At 43.9% G+C, this 16843-nt stretch overlaps 1 protein-coding gene across 2 annotated transcripts in view; it reads right to left on the reverse strand.

Moving 5' to 3' along the window:
- The window catches only part of ATG2B (autophagy related 2B), a 1072129-nt gene that overhangs the window by 419272 nt on the left and 636014 nt on the right, over nt 1-16843 (reverse strand). For both annotated transcript variants that reach the window (XM_086937744.1, XM_086937743.1), the window contains exons 29-30: nt 16329-16470; nt 531-733 (exon numbers count right to left, since the gene is read on the reverse strand). In XM_086937744.1, the coding sequence (XP_086793870.1) occupies nt 531-733; nt 16329-16470 (345 nt within the window). The remainder of the gene's footprint in view (nt 1-530; nt 734-16328; nt 16471-16843) is intronic.

Below are 16843 nucleotides of genomic sequence, written 5' to 3' on the forward strand. Positions count from 1 at the left end.
TACACCAAACCTCGAAAACTGCACAAACATCCTACATCGAAAAAGGTAAGTCAATTCGCTGAGTAACACCGTGCTCACTCCAACACTCGCCACACCACACTGTTCTACAACAGAAAACAGAAAATTACTTTGAATATACATCCAATACAGCTTAAATTTGTAATTAACTGACAAGTATGGCACCCAACAACACGCCGGTGTCATCCTTCAAAAACAAAGCACATTATGGTCAATGCAGCAATGTTATTCTACCATATTGGAAACATATGTAGTAAGACTTTATGCCTTGTATGATGCTACCTAAGAGTTTACATAATTTATTGATCAGGATGGAAACTTCACTTTCAAATACTAAATACTATAAATACAGAACGGAACATGCATAAGACTAACATCTTTACAAAGAGGGATTCTATAATCGGAACTCAGCTGTGGTATGATACAAGGTGCATACTAGGCATCAATATCAATGATTTTATTAGCATTTCATTTAAACATCTTTTGCAACCAGATCAAAATAATATTCTTACAGAAATGACATTCTTAGGGGCATAGAGAATGCAGAAGTCGTCACTTTCGGAAGGCACATCCATCATGGCTTCGCCAATTAAATGGGGAGTAAAGGGAACACAGGGTGACGACAGCTCCTGCGAAATATTCCCACTTTCGTCCGGAAACAGGAAGAGATCTGAGCAGGATGGTTCTTGAATTTGACATTTTTCATCTGAAACACCTTCAAAGAAAATATATTTTAAAATGCATACAACTGTACTCGAACTCCTTTGCCATTACAATTAATATTAAACTGAACATAACTAGTAGGAAAAATATTAAATGCTCACCATTTTAGGATCAATTTCCCATAAGAGTTTTTGTATTAAATATTAATAATATTTACTGCTACTTATTTAGTGTAAACTCAACCTCTACAGCGTTTTTATTGGAACCCAAAGTTGTTTTATAGAATACAACCTAATATTCAGGGACATAACATTACAGTGATCCCACTTAGGCATTTCTGTAAAAACCTATTTCTATCCTACCCAAAAGAATAGGCAAATATCTTTCTGAACTTTACATTGTTTAAGTTTTTTTTATAGAAAGGTGAATTTTGGTACACTGTAAGTCTAATGTATGTACGTATGTATGTATATGGTATGTTAATAACACAAATATAGCCAAAAGGCACAGGAGCACTGTACATTGTCAATGACAAGCATAAGGTAAACAAGCAAGAGGACAGGAAAATAGGTTGTGGATGGTTAATGCAATGAGATGTAAAATTCTTTACAGAGGCGAGTTCTAAACTGAGCAGGGTTGGGGTGGTTCTGATGGATACAGGGATGCTGTTCTAGATCCTGGGTGCATAGATTGAAAAGGCCTGCTGCCTTTTTTTTCTTTTTTACACTTTATAGTCTGCAGTTTGATGTTGTCCTAGCTGGGGCCTTTTGGTCATTGGTAGATCTAACAATAAAAAGATACATTCATCTCCTTCAACAAGGCTTGAGAGATAGAGTGTGGTGACCACAAAGAATGAGAATTGATTTTTTGTACCCTTAGTTTGATTAGGGCCAACCAAAGGGCTCCAAGGAGATGGATTTTACTCTGGCTTCTCAGCAGTCCTCGGCGGGCACCCTTTTCCTGAACGTTATGGGGTTCCTTTTTCACTAAGCCTGCCATTTAATGGAACAGTGAATGGGTATTTCTCAACTCTGCCCTCCAATACTTTTCAATAAGGGTGGTCTTGAAACCCAAGATAAACAGTGTTGGAAACTGTGAGGCCATGATTAAGGCTTTCAAATGCAAGGTGCTACAGGCTCCCTTAGGTTACTCTTAGCCCGTGGTACAGACTCCTCTGGCAAAAATTCACTATCAATGTCTGCAGATCCTTTCTCGTCAGGGCAGTCACTATTAGTGACACCTTTATTTATGCCTTCACTCTTTCAGAATTCCTCATGTCAGGTACTCTGTCACGGACCATGAAGAGGATGCAGGTACCCTGGATTAGACATTGATTTTGATGGGCAAATATTTTTATGGCATCCCAAATGACATGATGGTTTGGTTTAAATTAAAAGCAGGGACTAAGTCTTCTTAGGGGACTGGTGACTGGCAGATATCATTAAGATGCACATACAGTGTCTGAGCTTTTGTAAAAGTCCACAACTCTTTTGTGATATGGATCATTTGGTGATTTCATTCCTGATCTCCTCAATGATTTCTGATGAGGGCCAACAAACCTTTCTTCTTCTGCCAAGTTTGGCCATGTGACACAAACACTGAGGTGTGCCACCAGTATGCTAAACGAATATGGTTTGTGTCAAAGGGCAGGGAGAGGTTGTCCACTATAAATATCATGTGCTCATCTTTAGACTGAGATTGGCCTTTATAGGCTTTCAACAAGATGTTGGCCGCAGTAGCCCGCCATTTATAACAGTAAAGCATTGATCATGTACCCTTGTGTCACTGATTAGTTGGTAAGAGTGTCTTCTTCCTCAAATGAATTAGATTCCAATCATTGGGTTTTACCCATGCTTTAAAAGCCACTGAACATGCAAAAATCGTGTCAAACTATTAGTGAGAAGACTGCACTCACTTAAGAAGTGTTGGGCTCCTTGCTTGGAATGTCCTTCTCCCTTCCAAAGTGAGTTGATCCCTCTATCAATCCTCCCTCATTTTCAGCATTGCCTCTCTACCATGGTTTAACAGTTTCTGATCACTTTAGGTCTCCAGGACTGATAGCGATGTGGGTAGGTCTCAAACTGGGGTCCATCTAGTAGCTCCCTGGAAAAGGGTATCAGAATGTCTCTGGAGTGTTGCATTCCTCATGAAGTCCCGGATGACATCATTTGGTGGTTGGAGAAGGCCAATCTCTTGACATACCTTTCATAAGGGTCATAAAGGAACAAAATAATGGGGTAGGTAAAATGAATGCAACCTGACCTTCGGCCCTTGCAAATTTTCCTGGGACTGACAAGGATCCTCTTTGGATTAGTTGAAAACATATATGTAAGCAGAAATGATACAGCTCACTTCCCAAATAGAAATGCCAGGGTATGGTTATTTCACATGATGCTTTTAGTTCTACACATCTGCCAGTGGCACTTCCATTCTGACTAAAAAAGTTACAGCACTAACACCAGACCACACCAATCATCTGCCACACCAGATCCATGCTAGTCCATAGTCATGGGTGTCTTTTAATGTAGAACATATTAGGGGGACCTTCAGCTCAATTCCCAGTGGTGGTAGGTCGGGTGAAGAGATTGCCTAGAACTTAATCACTTATGCAACAAGGTGCCAAGGAACAAGGTTAAGCTCAAATCACTATCACCATTTACTCCTGCTCATGTAGGTTGGGAACACCTGTGGGCCATTTAACAGTGCACAACGTTCAATCCCATCACAATGGGTAGAATGCTCAAGTTAAATGCAATTTAAGGTCTTGACGGCTTTCTAGCTTTCTCAGAAGGAGAAAGGAGTCATGCTCTTCTCAGAAAATATGACAACCCTATGCACATCAGAACTAAATTTAGCACCACATAATTTATAGAGAATGCAGTGTTTCAGTAGTACTAGGTCCAGAGATTTTGGTATGGCGAATTGTGAGCTTAGGCATGGCAAGTGGTAAATCTAAGGCTGAGTTTCTTAAAAGTACGCTCTCCTGTGGTTGTCCGTCCAGTTAATTAAAGAAAATAGAGTATGATGTTGCTAGTCCTTTACCTACTATTTCCAATCAGCCACTGTAACAGGGCACAAATCCAGACTCTGCTTCTAATGAAGTCTGGTTTAGACCCTAAAGGGCACCCCAACTATAGGCAAGTGTTTCTGTTCCTATTAATGCAAATGTAACAGCAAAGCACATAACGGACAAGTTACCTACCTTCGGTGATGCCTTACCTGGCACAGCATAATCGAGCAGCACATTCCTTACCCTACAATTTCCCAGGTATAAGGCCAGATATGGATTTTGCTCGAGCAATACCCTTGTGGGCTTGTCAGTGGCATCTGTCGTCTCAGCGTGACTGCTGGGGCAGCGTGCACGCTGAAAGTGACATCTGTGTCACCTATATAGGCGCCACCGTAGCGCACTGATGTTGTGTACTTTTCACAACTTTCCACACTTGGAGCATGGAGCCATGAAGTGCACTGATAGTGGTGTGTTTTGAACAACTAGGACCCTCATCAGTACTGACCCTAAAAACCTTATCTCAACGCGGGGAGGACGGATATGTCGGCAATGAATCTGCGTCTAGATTATATATCTAACAGATATAGTGATACCGAAGGTAAGTAACTTGTCCATCTGATAGAGACTTCTAGTCGCAGATTCCTTACCTTAGAATAGATACCCCAGCAATGTCATTCCCGGAGGAGGGACTACAAACAAGTTTAGACCCAGTAGTCCTGCATGACACAGCTGCCAAATAGGCTGTCCCTGCGGACTTGGATGTCCAGGCAGTAGTGCTTAGTGAACGCGTGCAGTGATGCCCACGTTGCTGTCTGACAAATGTTAAGGACTGGAACACCACATTGCAACGCTGTTGTAGCAGCCTAAGCTCTGGTGGAATGAGCTCTTAAGCCTTCAGGCTTAAGAGCTCAACCTTTCTTTGATCCAACGTACACCACAAAGAGTTGGTCGTCTACACGGAACTCTTTAGCGCAATCTAGGTAGAACAACAATGCTCTTTTCGGGACCAGATGGTAGAGTAGCTCCTCCTCTTTAGAGCATAGAAAGTGGGCAAAGTGACTGATTGCCCCACATGGATTGGTGTTACCACTTTCGGTAAGAAAGAGGCCCTAGAGCGAAGCACCAACCTATCAGTGAAGATGGTGAGATAAGGAGGCTTGGATGATAGAGCATGCAATTTGCTCATTCTCCTGGCAGTAGTTATTGCCACTAAAAAGGCCGTTTTAATGGAAAGCAGCAGGAGGGGGCAGTTGTGAAGAGGTTCGAAAGGAGTACACATCAGGAAGGTGAGAACCAAATTAAGGTCCCACTGAGGCATAATGAATGGGGAAGATAGGAACATTTGTACAAGCAACTTAACAAATCTGTTTACAATAGGGGTTTAAATAAAGAGGATTCATCTGGCAGCGAGGCAGACCACGCCGAAAGGTACCTTTAAGAGTGCCCAGAGTAGAGCCTTGCTGGGCAAGCAACAAAATAAAGGGTCAGATGTACGACCAATTTTAGCATGCGCAAAAGGGTTAGCGACCCACTTGCGCATGCTAAAATTGGTATGGCCATGCACTGACACAATTTTGAGAGTTGCAAATGGATTGCGACTCGCAAAAAAGTGTTTAGAGACTCACTATTTGGAAGGGGCGTTCCCTTCCAAATAGCGACTCTCTAACCCATGTAGGAATGTTTTGCAATTGCAGTTGCAAAACACTCACAATTTATCACCCTCTTCAAGAGGGAGGTAATGGAGTCACAAATGGGAAGGATCCCCCGGGACCCCTTCCCCTTTGTGACAGGCTCTAAAAGTATTTTTTAAGGGAAGGCAGTGGTCCCAGGGGCCACAACCGGCCCTTAAAAAATGAAAGCAAAAACGTTTCATTATTTTCTTTTTTAAATGCATACCGGGCTGCATTAAAAAAATCTGCCTTATTTAAAAGCAGTCCCAGACAAGGTGGTCTGCTGAGCCGAGCAGGCCACCATCCCAGGGAGGGCCTGCCATTCCCAATGGGCTTACAAATTGCGAGAGGATCATTAATATTCATGAGCTTCGCAATTTGCGACCCCATTGGGAATCGCAAACCGTGTTAAACACACTGTTGTACATGCAAAATAGCACCTCGCAAATTGCGAGTTACAAAAGAGTGTTTAAAGACTCAATATTTGGAAGGGGGATTCCCTTCCAAATAGCAACTCTTTAACCTATGTACAAATGTTTTGCGAACGCAACTGCAGTTGCAAAACACTCGCAAATTACCACCCTTTACAAGAGGTTGGTAATGGAGTCACAAATGTACCCTTTGTGACAGGCTCTGAAAATATTTTTTAAGGGCAGGCAGTGGTCCCAGGGACCACTACCTGCCCTTAAAACATGAAACGAAAAAGTTTCATTTAAAAAAAAAATGCATCTTGTGCTGCATTAAAAAAACTGCTTTATTTAAAAGCAGTCCCAGACAAGGTGGTCTGCTGAGCACAGCAGGCCACCATCCATGGAAGGACCTGCCATTCCCAATGGGCTTGCAAATTGCGAGAGGCTCATTAATAATCATGAGCCTCGCAGCTTGCAACCCCATTGTACATGCAAAATAGCGCCTCGCAAATTGCGAGTTGCAAAAGACTCGCAATTTGTGAGGCGCTATGTTGCGCATCATAGGTCTGGCCCAAAGAGAAGTACTTGAGAGAGGGAAGAAGAAAGAGGATCAATAGACCGTTCTGTGCAATATTTTACAAATGTTTGCCACTGGCTTGCATACGCAGTCTTGGTAGAGGGAAGCCTGCCTGTCGAAATCACCTCACAGACTTCGGGATGAAGATCGAATGCTATCAACCGCTGCCAATCAATCTCCACACAATAAGGCGTAGAGTGGACAGGTTCGGGTGGAGGACTCTCCCCTGTTGCTGTGACAGCAGATCCATAAGGGCAGACTGATCAGAGGATCAATGATATATTGGAGAAGCTTAGGATATCAGCGTCTCCGTGCCCAGTCCGGAGTCAAAACAATGACTTGGACCCAGTCGCTCCTGATCTTCTTGAGCACTCTGGACAAGAGTGGTATTGGCAGAAAGCTGTACAGGATGCCTGCACGCTACTCGAGATGAAAAGCATTGCCTAGCGAGTGCCGCTTCACCCCAGATCGCTGTACTGGGGTGAATGCATGACATTGTTCTGCATTTTGTCCATCAATTTTTCTTTTTGCATTTGTCACCCCGAGGGGGACGGGTATGCTCAGACATGAGTTTTGTTCTCTCCATTCCACTGGAGTCAAGCTATCCTGGCTGATGAGGGCTAAAAGCCCGAAACCGGTCCTAGGATGCTTGTTTCCAGTCCAGGGAGGACCTGGCCTGGCAGTTCGGGCTGGACTGTTCCCATGGGGCGCAGGGTCAAGACTGATTTGCATATGGCTGGGTTCAAACTGGAATGGCATGGTGATAAAAAAAACGATGGATTTAGGCCCAGATCTCTGTACTGGGGTGAATGTATGACATTGTTCTGAATTCTGTCCATCAATTGTTCTTTTTGCTTCAGAAACTGCAGCACACAAAACTGCTGAAATTACGCATTCTCAGCAGAGGCGAATAGATCTAACCAAGGCTCTCCCCACTTCTGAGAGAAATCTTGCGCCACCTCCGGATAGAGAGGCTATTCGATATCAGCTAGGTATCAACGGCTGAGTTTGTCTTTCAGGGAACCTGCCATGTGAGGACAACCAGGGATATGCCCTGCTGCTTCAGCCATATCCAGAGACACAGGGCCTCTTGACAAAGGGTCCAGGACCCCACCCCCCTGTTCATTGCAGTACCACATGGTGGTGGTGTTGTCCGTGAAAACCTGAATCAGCTTTCCCTTGATCGAAGGCAAAAAATACTTCAATGCCAAGCGAAATGCTTGGAGCTCCAACAAGTTGATGTGGAGTCCGGCTTCTGCCAGAAACAAGAGTCCCCTGATCTTCCCCTCTCCAAGATGGCTGCCCCATTCCAGGAGTGACGCATCTGTTAATACTACGTGATCTGGTTGGGGAAGGGAGACGGGTCTGCCTCTGACCTAATCACGGTTGGTCAGCCACCACTTTAGATGCTGTGTAGTTCCCTCCACGAGCTAGACCATGTCAGAGAGATTCCCCTGATGCTGAGCACACTGGAACTTCAGGTCCCATTACAGAGCCTGCAAATGCCATCTGCATTGTGTCACTATCCTTGATGGAGGAGGCCATGAGGCCCAGCAGCCTTACAGTCAGTCTCACCAAAATCCAGTACAGAGGCTGAAATATCGGTATCGTAGCCTGAATTTCCGCTGCTCTGGAAGATAGGCCCCAAACTGCACTGTTTCCAGAACAACTGAGATGAAAGGGAGCGTCTGAGACGGAATCTGGTGTGACTTCGGCACGTTGATGGTGAACTCCATTGCAAGCAGGTTATTCACTGGAGGTGGGACGAGCTCGCCTTCAACAGCCATTTGTCGAGATAGGGGAAGACTGGCACCCCTCAGCTGCGCACCCAAGGGGCAATGGTAAGGCCAAAGGGGAGTGCTGTGAACTGAAAGTGCTCATGGCCTACCATAAACCGCAGGTAGCGCCAATGGGCAGGCAGGATGTGAATGTGAAAATAGGGTCCTGCAAGTAAAATGCTACCATCCAGTCCCCAGAATCAAGGGCAGACAAAACTTGAGCCAGAGTGAGCATTTTGAACTTTTCCTTTTTGAGGAAGTAGCTGAGGGCTCACAGATCTAGAATAGGATGAAGGCCCTTGTCCTTTCTTGGGACCAGAAAGTAGTGGGAATAGCAACCCCAGCCTACTTCTGGCGCCAGAATCCTCTCTATAGCCCCCTTGGCCAAGACAGTCGTGATGTCCTCCTGAAGCAAGTTCAGTTGGTCCTCTGTCAGCTGGTCGTAAGCCGGAGGCATGGAGGGAGGGAGTAACCCTTTCAGACTATCTGAAGAACACACTAGTCCGATGTGATATTTTGCCAGTGGTGGTGATGGCTGATCCCGCCACCAACTCACCACCCATGATCATGATGGGCTGGACTTGGAAGGTTTAGAGGCTGCAGGGGAGGGGTGGGCTGCCTCGACCTTTGGCCGCCTGACCTACGCGATTGAAAGGAGCTGTGCCCCCAGCCGCAGAGATGTTGTTGAAATTAAGCTACCTTATGGCTTGGATATATGGCTGGCACGGCTAAAAGCCCCTTCCGTGGCTACGAAAGGGGCATAAACTAGACCGGGACGGGTGGTCACCAAGAAGCCCAAGGACTTGACCGTAGTCCGCAAGTCCTTAAAGCGCTCCGGAGTCATGTCTGCCTCGTCTGCGAATAGACGTGTGCCATCAAAGGGCATGTCCATAAGGGAAGACTGGACATCATCAGAAAATGAGGCAAGAGAACTGGGAATTTTAAGGAAAAATCTGCACTACTATTGAAATACCATATACTGTATCAGAATAGAAGGTGCTGTGTCCAGACACGTGATTCCCGCACGGGCCTTAAGGAAGATAGGCAACCTACCACCCAAGAAAGCTAGTTTTGAAAGTTGGACAGCACCCTTCAAGAGTTATACACTGTTACAAAACAGTTGTTAAAAACATACAAATGAACAAAGTATTAGTTTTCCCAAATGTTCAGATAAGACACACAAAAGTTGTGACTTGGATTTTCTTTCTTTTATTCAGTATTCAGTTTTGATTCTTTTTTTTTTTTTTTGATAGTTGCGAATAGCCGACGCGTTTCGTCCGTTGCCGGGCTTCTTCAGGGCTTGAAACAATCTGTCTGATATTGTGTTTCACATCCGTCTCAGTCAGGCTTTCATGGCGTTTCTTTTATTGGTTCGAACCAGAAGACCACAACTTGATGCTCCTGTATGTTCCAGCCCCTTGACCTTACTGTGGTCCTGCTTTTGCTTCTTTGTCGACAACGACTGTGACTAGGATTTGTGACCTTGCTTACAATTCTCCAAGCAATAAAAGAAACGCCATGAAAGCCTGACTGAGACGGATGTGAAACACGATATCAGACAGATTGTTTCAAGCCCTGAAGAAGTCCGGCAACGGACGAAACGCGTCGGCTATTCGCAACTATCAAAAAAAAGAAAATAAAGAATAAAAACTGAATAAAAGAAAGAAAATCCAAGTCACAACTTTTGTGTGTCTTATCTGAACATTTGGGAAAACTAATACTTTGTTCATTTGTATGTTTTTAACAACTGTTTTGTAACAGTGTATAACTCTTGAAGGGTGCTGTCCAACTTTCAAAACTAACATCATCAGAAAAGTCAGAAGTTCTCAGCCAGGAGTGGCCTCAAATAGCCACTGTTGATGACGTTGATCTGCCCAGCAAGTCGTTGATGTCAAGTCTACAACGAATGGTGAACTTTGCCACATCTCTCCCGTCTGATACCACTTGGGAGAGAATGGCCCGGGCCTTCTCCGGGACCGGTGGCAGCATTTGAGCAACCGTTTCCCACAAGGAGTGGGTGTAACGGCCCAATGGGCATGCAGTGCTCATTGACTGCAATGCAAGGCTGGCGGAAGAAAAATCTTCTTGCCCCAACTATCCAGCCTCTTGGATTTCCTGTACAGAGGAGCGGAAGGAAAAGCACCTTGTCAAGTAGAGTCTTGGACCACCAAGCTCTCAGGGGTAGGGTGCTTGGTGAGGAATGTTGGGTCGCTTGGTGCAAGGTGATTGTGACAAGGCAACTGTCCTCTTCACAGGGGCCCTGTGCTGAGCTTTGGCAGGTTCCCAGAAGGCTATCAGTCAAGACCTTTTTGAAAGGCAGGAGGGGTTCCGAGAAGGAGAAACCTGGCTGCAGAACCTCTGTCAAAATGTGCGTCTTGACATCCACCAAAAGGAGCTGATGGTCTAGGACCTCGGCTGCTCTTCTCAACACCATAGTATGTGAAGCCCTCTCCTCAGTAGCCACAGTAAGGGGAGAAAGCAAGCCAGAAACTGGGGAGGTATCCAGTTCACTGGCCTCACCCAATTCCTCATACCAGTCCATTTTGTGCTCAGGCTGGTCTTGTAAATGATCCAATGACCCCTCCTAATCTTCCTCCATTCCTAGCCCCTCATAAATAAGGCTGAGGAACCGTCCTAGGACCCAAGGGCGTCGTCGGCACTGGAATCAGCATTAGTAGGCACCGATCCAGCTTTAGGTCTTCAGGGATAAGAACGGGTCTGGTGCTGCTGGGGGTGTGGGCAGTGTCGGAGTCTCGGTATGGGTGCCGCCGAAGGCTGAAGGGGCACGACAAGCGCTGGTCTGGATCCACCACCAGATCCATTGGGGGGCATCAGCACCGGAGCTGCTGGCGTGGAACCCGATGGAGTCTCCCGGGCCCAAAGGCGCACCAGGAGGGTCAGGTCACCCAAACATAAGGCAGATGGCGTCATAGAATTCTTTAAGCTGGGCAGGGGTCGCTCCGGTTCCTGGAAAGGCAGGGAAGAGTAGAGCTGGCCAGGAGGCAGGTTCCGCAGAACGAGGCCTCGAGCGCCGCAACTCCTCCATCACATTGGTCGATGGATAGGGAAAAGTTTAAGCACGCTTCGACTTCTTGTGTTTCTTATGACTCTAACCCGATCACCCGAGAACTACAAGCAGAAGGATGAGGAATTAGGACTCCTGGAGCAGTGCCCAGACCTTCCCCTCGATTGGGACTAATGGCGTGGAGCCAAACTGCGGGCCACAAGCAGCTGTAGGAACTGCTTCCTCAAAGCCATTGGAGCCATGGTCTACACACCAAGAATAGTCAACAAAACATTGAAAAAGGCCTGTCAAAAAGTGAGAGACGATAGCTACAGATTCCCTACCCTCCACATCTTTTATATCTGCTGTACACAGGGTTCAACGTTGGTGTTCCAAAGGGCTCCTCTTTAACATTTATCTTAGACAAATGGCTAACCTAATAAAATCATTGGATTTTTCCTTGTACACTTATTCTGCTAACACTCAGACAGTGTGGAGCATAGGTGCTTCAGAGATTGTAATGATAAAACAGGCTAAAATGCTACAGCAGTATTTTTTTTTTTAGCTGAAAGAAAAAATAACTGAGGATTTGGGTATTGGAGGAAATTCTCACATTTCTGCCTGCCATTTGCTCTTTCCCACTGCCATTGAGTGGCCTATCCTTCTTACCTTGAATTCCATTGTGATTCCAATCTCTCCTGATCATCACAAGTAAACAGAGGAGCAAGTACATGTTTTGTTTTACAGTCTGTATGTAATAAGCATGCTCAGCCAATCTTACTGTATATAAGTGAAAAAAACACCACCAATATCAGGATTTTGCACAAGTTAGACTGCGGTAACTCATTCTACCTGGGAATACAAAATTATTTGTTTTCTTTATGTCAGGTGCCACAGAAAGCGGCAGCTCAATTTTTAGCAAGATTCCTGATTAGAACGAATTTTTTTTTTTGTGTTTACATCGCTATATTTTAAACTTTGCTAAGTGAGCTGTAACTAAAGGAGCAGGGAGAATAACAATTGAATCAAGTTCAAATCAAGGATGCAAGGTTGAAGGTAGATATTTTCCTCATTGCACCTGAAAAAGAAAACATGCTTAAAAGAGATTGTTTGTGAAACAAGATGCAGGCCTTTGTGCTTTAAAGTTTGCCAATTAGCAAACACTCTACACTTCTAATTTTGCGGAGGTAAAAAACACAAACTTCAAATTCACACGCTCCTTTTATGAGTGGAAAGAGTTGTTGGGTAAGTGAGTACAGTGCCAGGACTGACGCATTTATTAGACAAACAGTTAGTAAAATCCCAATGTGATGTGCATATTTGATATGTGCCCTCAGACGCTGACTGCGGGTAGATAAACTGCTGAGAATGTGAGAATATGGTAGAGGATGACAGAGCTAGATAAAGAGGCAGAGAGTACGTGCAGGTCCTCTCTGCCACACTTGCTTGACCATGTAAAAGCCTCATGCGACATTAACATCAGTTCCACCCATTTTTCATGGCCCAAGTTAAGGAAAGGACATACTGGACAAAGCCAAACACAAGTAAGAAGCATAGCAGAACACTTACGAGGATAAATGTGAGGGTATTAAGGGTAATTCAGGAGCTGTCATATCATTAAAAAAGAACATCACTGAACTTAGGTAATATGTTCTTATAATGGATATTAGCTCCCACAGCGTTATTACTTCTAAACCATTGCCAGAGCAACCAAAAAGGAGGCATAATACATGCATAACAAGAATTGCAGACGTTCCGTTCCGTGATTACAGTCCTTCTCCTCTGGACAATACTGTTTGTAATATTGTTTACATAAAGAATGAACTGAAGGGCATGTATACAAACCAACTGAACTGGAACTCCACCCAAAAGTGTAAAAACCTCAAGGACACATTTGCCTGCCAAATGGTAGCAATATCCAACTGTCAATGAAATCCACCTTTAACTTTTTTGTTTCCTAATAGCTTTCCACAGCCGAGCTTCCTGATAGCCAATGAAGGTTTAACTTAACCCTAAAAGTCTGAGACCTATAAATGCAGTGGGTATGAGCCGAATGGTCTGGACTAAATTGCCTCTCTTTCGCCTTAGAAAGATAAGGGTTGGAAAGAAAGCCGACAAGGAAATGATCTTAGACACATTAAGATCAGAGTACCTTAGTCTTTAGGGATGTAGTAAATGGAGGAGAAGCAAAAAGCACTGCGAGTTGACTGGCATGCTAAACTATAGTAATGGCTAGAAAGAAAGACACTTCCAAGAAAGAAAACGGATCTGACATCAATCCAAATGTTCAAATGAAGTTCACATGAGAAAGATAAAGATCATGCTAATGCTCACTCAGACCTTTCCCCACAAAGAGTTACTGCTAACTATAAAATAAAATTCGCCTGAAGTGGATCTAAAGTTATCTGTGCACTATGTTTGAAACACAACCCATCTAATAGAATAGACTGACCTCATAGAAGAGATTCGGCTAGGTAACACATCTCCAACACATCAGGGGGGAACAAATAAAACACCAAGGCTAACCTCTTAATTTACAAACAATTAGACATAGAGATTGAGTGTTGGGTTGTAAAACTCTGTCCTGATTCCGTAAAAGCAAAGCATCACTGAGAGGAAGGACCAATGGAGCTAGACAAATGAGATAAAAAAGTCTGAAGACCACATCCTGTGAACCCAGATGCACGTTGTACAATCAGGTGAAAGCAAATGTATTGCCAAAAGAACCTAGAGAATTTGTCTGAAGAGAATAGATGAGTCTTCCTGTTTTCAAACATGGTAAAAATGTTAATCAGTGGAAGTCCCGAAGATAGGAAAATCTCAGCAGAACCTTCTGGCTGGTCTCCGATTCATGGTTGAGTGATGACGTTGTCCTCATCCGAGTCAGCTTTTGCATTGTTCTTCCTTACTAGATGAATTGCTGACAGCCTGGTGAGAGTAATTCAAGTAATCCAACCATCCCTTTGGTCTTTAAATGCACTGGGGATGCCGAGACATAGTTCCCATGCTTTAGGATTCAAGCTGTCTCCTACGGAGGAAATACATAGAAACCAGCCTTGGGTTGTTTATGTTCCTGCTCAGAGGGGGCCTGGCAGTTCAGGATGGACTGTTCTTACTAGAGCAAGGCTAAGGCTAATTTGCATATGGCTGGTTCCTGTCTGAGGTGGCATTGTGGGCATAAAATGACAGACTGGAGTAATACCCAATGGCTGAAAATAAATCAAGTAATCCACCAATCAATTGTGACTTTTCCTTCTTTACAGCCATGGCATAATGTGCTTGCTCAGGAGTAACAGGTCCTTGTGCTGGCAAAAAATCCCCTTCCTGAGTAGTGTATAACTCTTTGGGATGTTGCAAATCAGCCAAAACTACATGTAGCGTATACTGGAGGCAAAGAGATCATCTGCCTCACTACTATCATTCTCAACGTCAACAGATCTGATGCATGAGGAAACCGAATGTCATCCGAATCAGAACAAAATACATTTTCAAACCTAGGAAAGATCTCATGTGAAGCTATTGTAAAAATCTTCGTGTATTACATTCACGCTGCCTATCTCACGCCGCTGCACCTCCATCGTGCTGGGCTCCGGCCTGATGCTTCCTGTCCCCGCTGCAATCACCCGCAAGCCGATTTTTATCAATTGGTATGGCTTTCCTCCGCAATCACGCGCTACTGGGAATCAGTGACCGGGGACCTTACTGAGGTTCTGGGCTGGGAGGTCCCCCTTGTCCAGATGAATGTGCTCTTGGGTATCATGGAGAAGATGGATGGCTCCAGAGCTGAAAAACTCTTTCTCAACACTGCATTGATGGTGGCTCAAAGGGACATTGCAGCCAACTGGCTGGACTTGGCTGCTCCCACTATGGCACGTTGGCGCAGGGGGGTTGACTGGTGCACTGCACAGGAAGGCCCCTGTATGAGGCCAGAGGATGCCCAAAGAGGTTTCGCAGAATGTGGGGCAAATGGGTCGGGTGATAGAGGACTGATACTTTCACTGAACAATCGAGAACTGGGTGGGCGTAACAATGTCTTCTCCTTGCTGGTCAATGCCTGTTTGCTGGTGTACTATTATCTCATTTTGCTTTGCACCGCTAATTGTATTCACTGCTGGTGTTCTCTCTTGTTGATCTCTCATAAAATCAATAAAATTGGTTATAAAAAAAAAAGAAAAACCTAAACAACACTCTGCTTTGGCTTCGGCACTATACACAATTTTCCATGTCACAAATTCTGTTTGTAGCATTGTGCCTCTGTCACTAAAATACATTCAAACATTTACTTCAAAATCAAATTAGCAACAGAAGTCACAACCAGCACTGCAATGGCAGAAGCATCTGGCTTTAAAGGAACAAAACTTGACCTAAGGTGTAAGGAAGCAGAGTTGACACTGACTTAGCATCAATCTTAGAGGCCAAAAAACGTTCAACATGGGTTGTTGAAAGTCCTATACTTAATTAGCAAATGCTGCTACAATGGGAGAGATCACTTGAGGTATTAGATGAAGGTCACAAACCTAGTCTGAAGAAGCTAATGAAGTATCCTTAAAGTTGTTGTGCAGGAGGAGGACTTTTCTGTACCTTCTCTAAGGGGAAGGCAGATCCTTGATTTAGTAACCATTTACGAGTAAACCTCAACCTGCTCCATGCCATGAAAATGTAAGTCTTCCTCTCACAGATAGGATTCATGAAAGTTCAAAGGTCACATTTGTGACAAGTTGTTTCTACTTCCTAGACACCATGGGCAATTGGCGTACGGTTCAGGTCAAAATCAGTATGACACAACCTTCATGGCTTAAAGCCTGATGATTTTAAAAGAAAAAACATCCCAAAAATTCTAAGAATACTTGGTGGCTCCAGAGCACTATGGCTATTGAAGTACATTACCGAATGAACTAATATTACCATGGAGCATGGCCTTTACACAGAACTATTGCTTCACTTCGGGTGATGTTCAGAGATGACATCATTGATGTCAGAAAGCACCATCTGTCACCATCAACTCAATAAAGTAAAATTCAGTGCAGACACAGTGTGGCTTTTGTAAAAGTGGTTCAGATTCAAGGCAGTAAAAGGATTCAGTATCCATTAGAAGTATGTGTTCAGTAAAGAGGTTGTAATGAGATAAATACATATGGTGTTTAAACTAAAATTTAACATAAGTGCAAATGTACCACGAAAACTAAGGCTCTTATTACCATTAAGAAGATGATTCATAGGAGAAGCAGCTTGATGACCATCCATCTCCTCCATAGCATCACTCATTAGATCCCGCAAAATCTGCTGCTCTGCTTCTGCGAGTACAGCACCTTGAGAAGAGGATTTATGATTTGGCACAGACTGCAAAAATAAAGTTCACATTAAAAAAACTTGATTTGATTTGAAATTGACAGTTTTTTTTAATATCAATAAAAAATGTATCATTTATATGGTGCATCTTGGAGGGTAGGCATGTTTGTAAGTAGAAAATATATCTGTACTGACATTTACTTACAATTAGAACATTAACCCCACAGTTATGTATTCGACATTCCACAATCTGTAGGTGTCCTACATTTACGGATCAATCAAAAATATGTCAAAGATATACATCTCACAAACTTCATGAGTGGAATATTTCAAGACCGCATAAAAAAAGGAATTTAGTCAACAGTAACAATGCAACCCATCAGAGTACTGATCACACATTTGCACAAGTTACCTTCGGTAACGA

This window comes from Lissotriton vulgaris, chromosome 9 (assembly GCF_964263255.1).
Source record: "Lissotriton vulgaris chromosome 9, aLisVul1.2, whole genome shotgun sequence".
NCBI lineage: Eukaryota > Metazoa > Chordata > Amphibia > Caudata > Salamandridae > Lissotriton > Lissotriton vulgaris.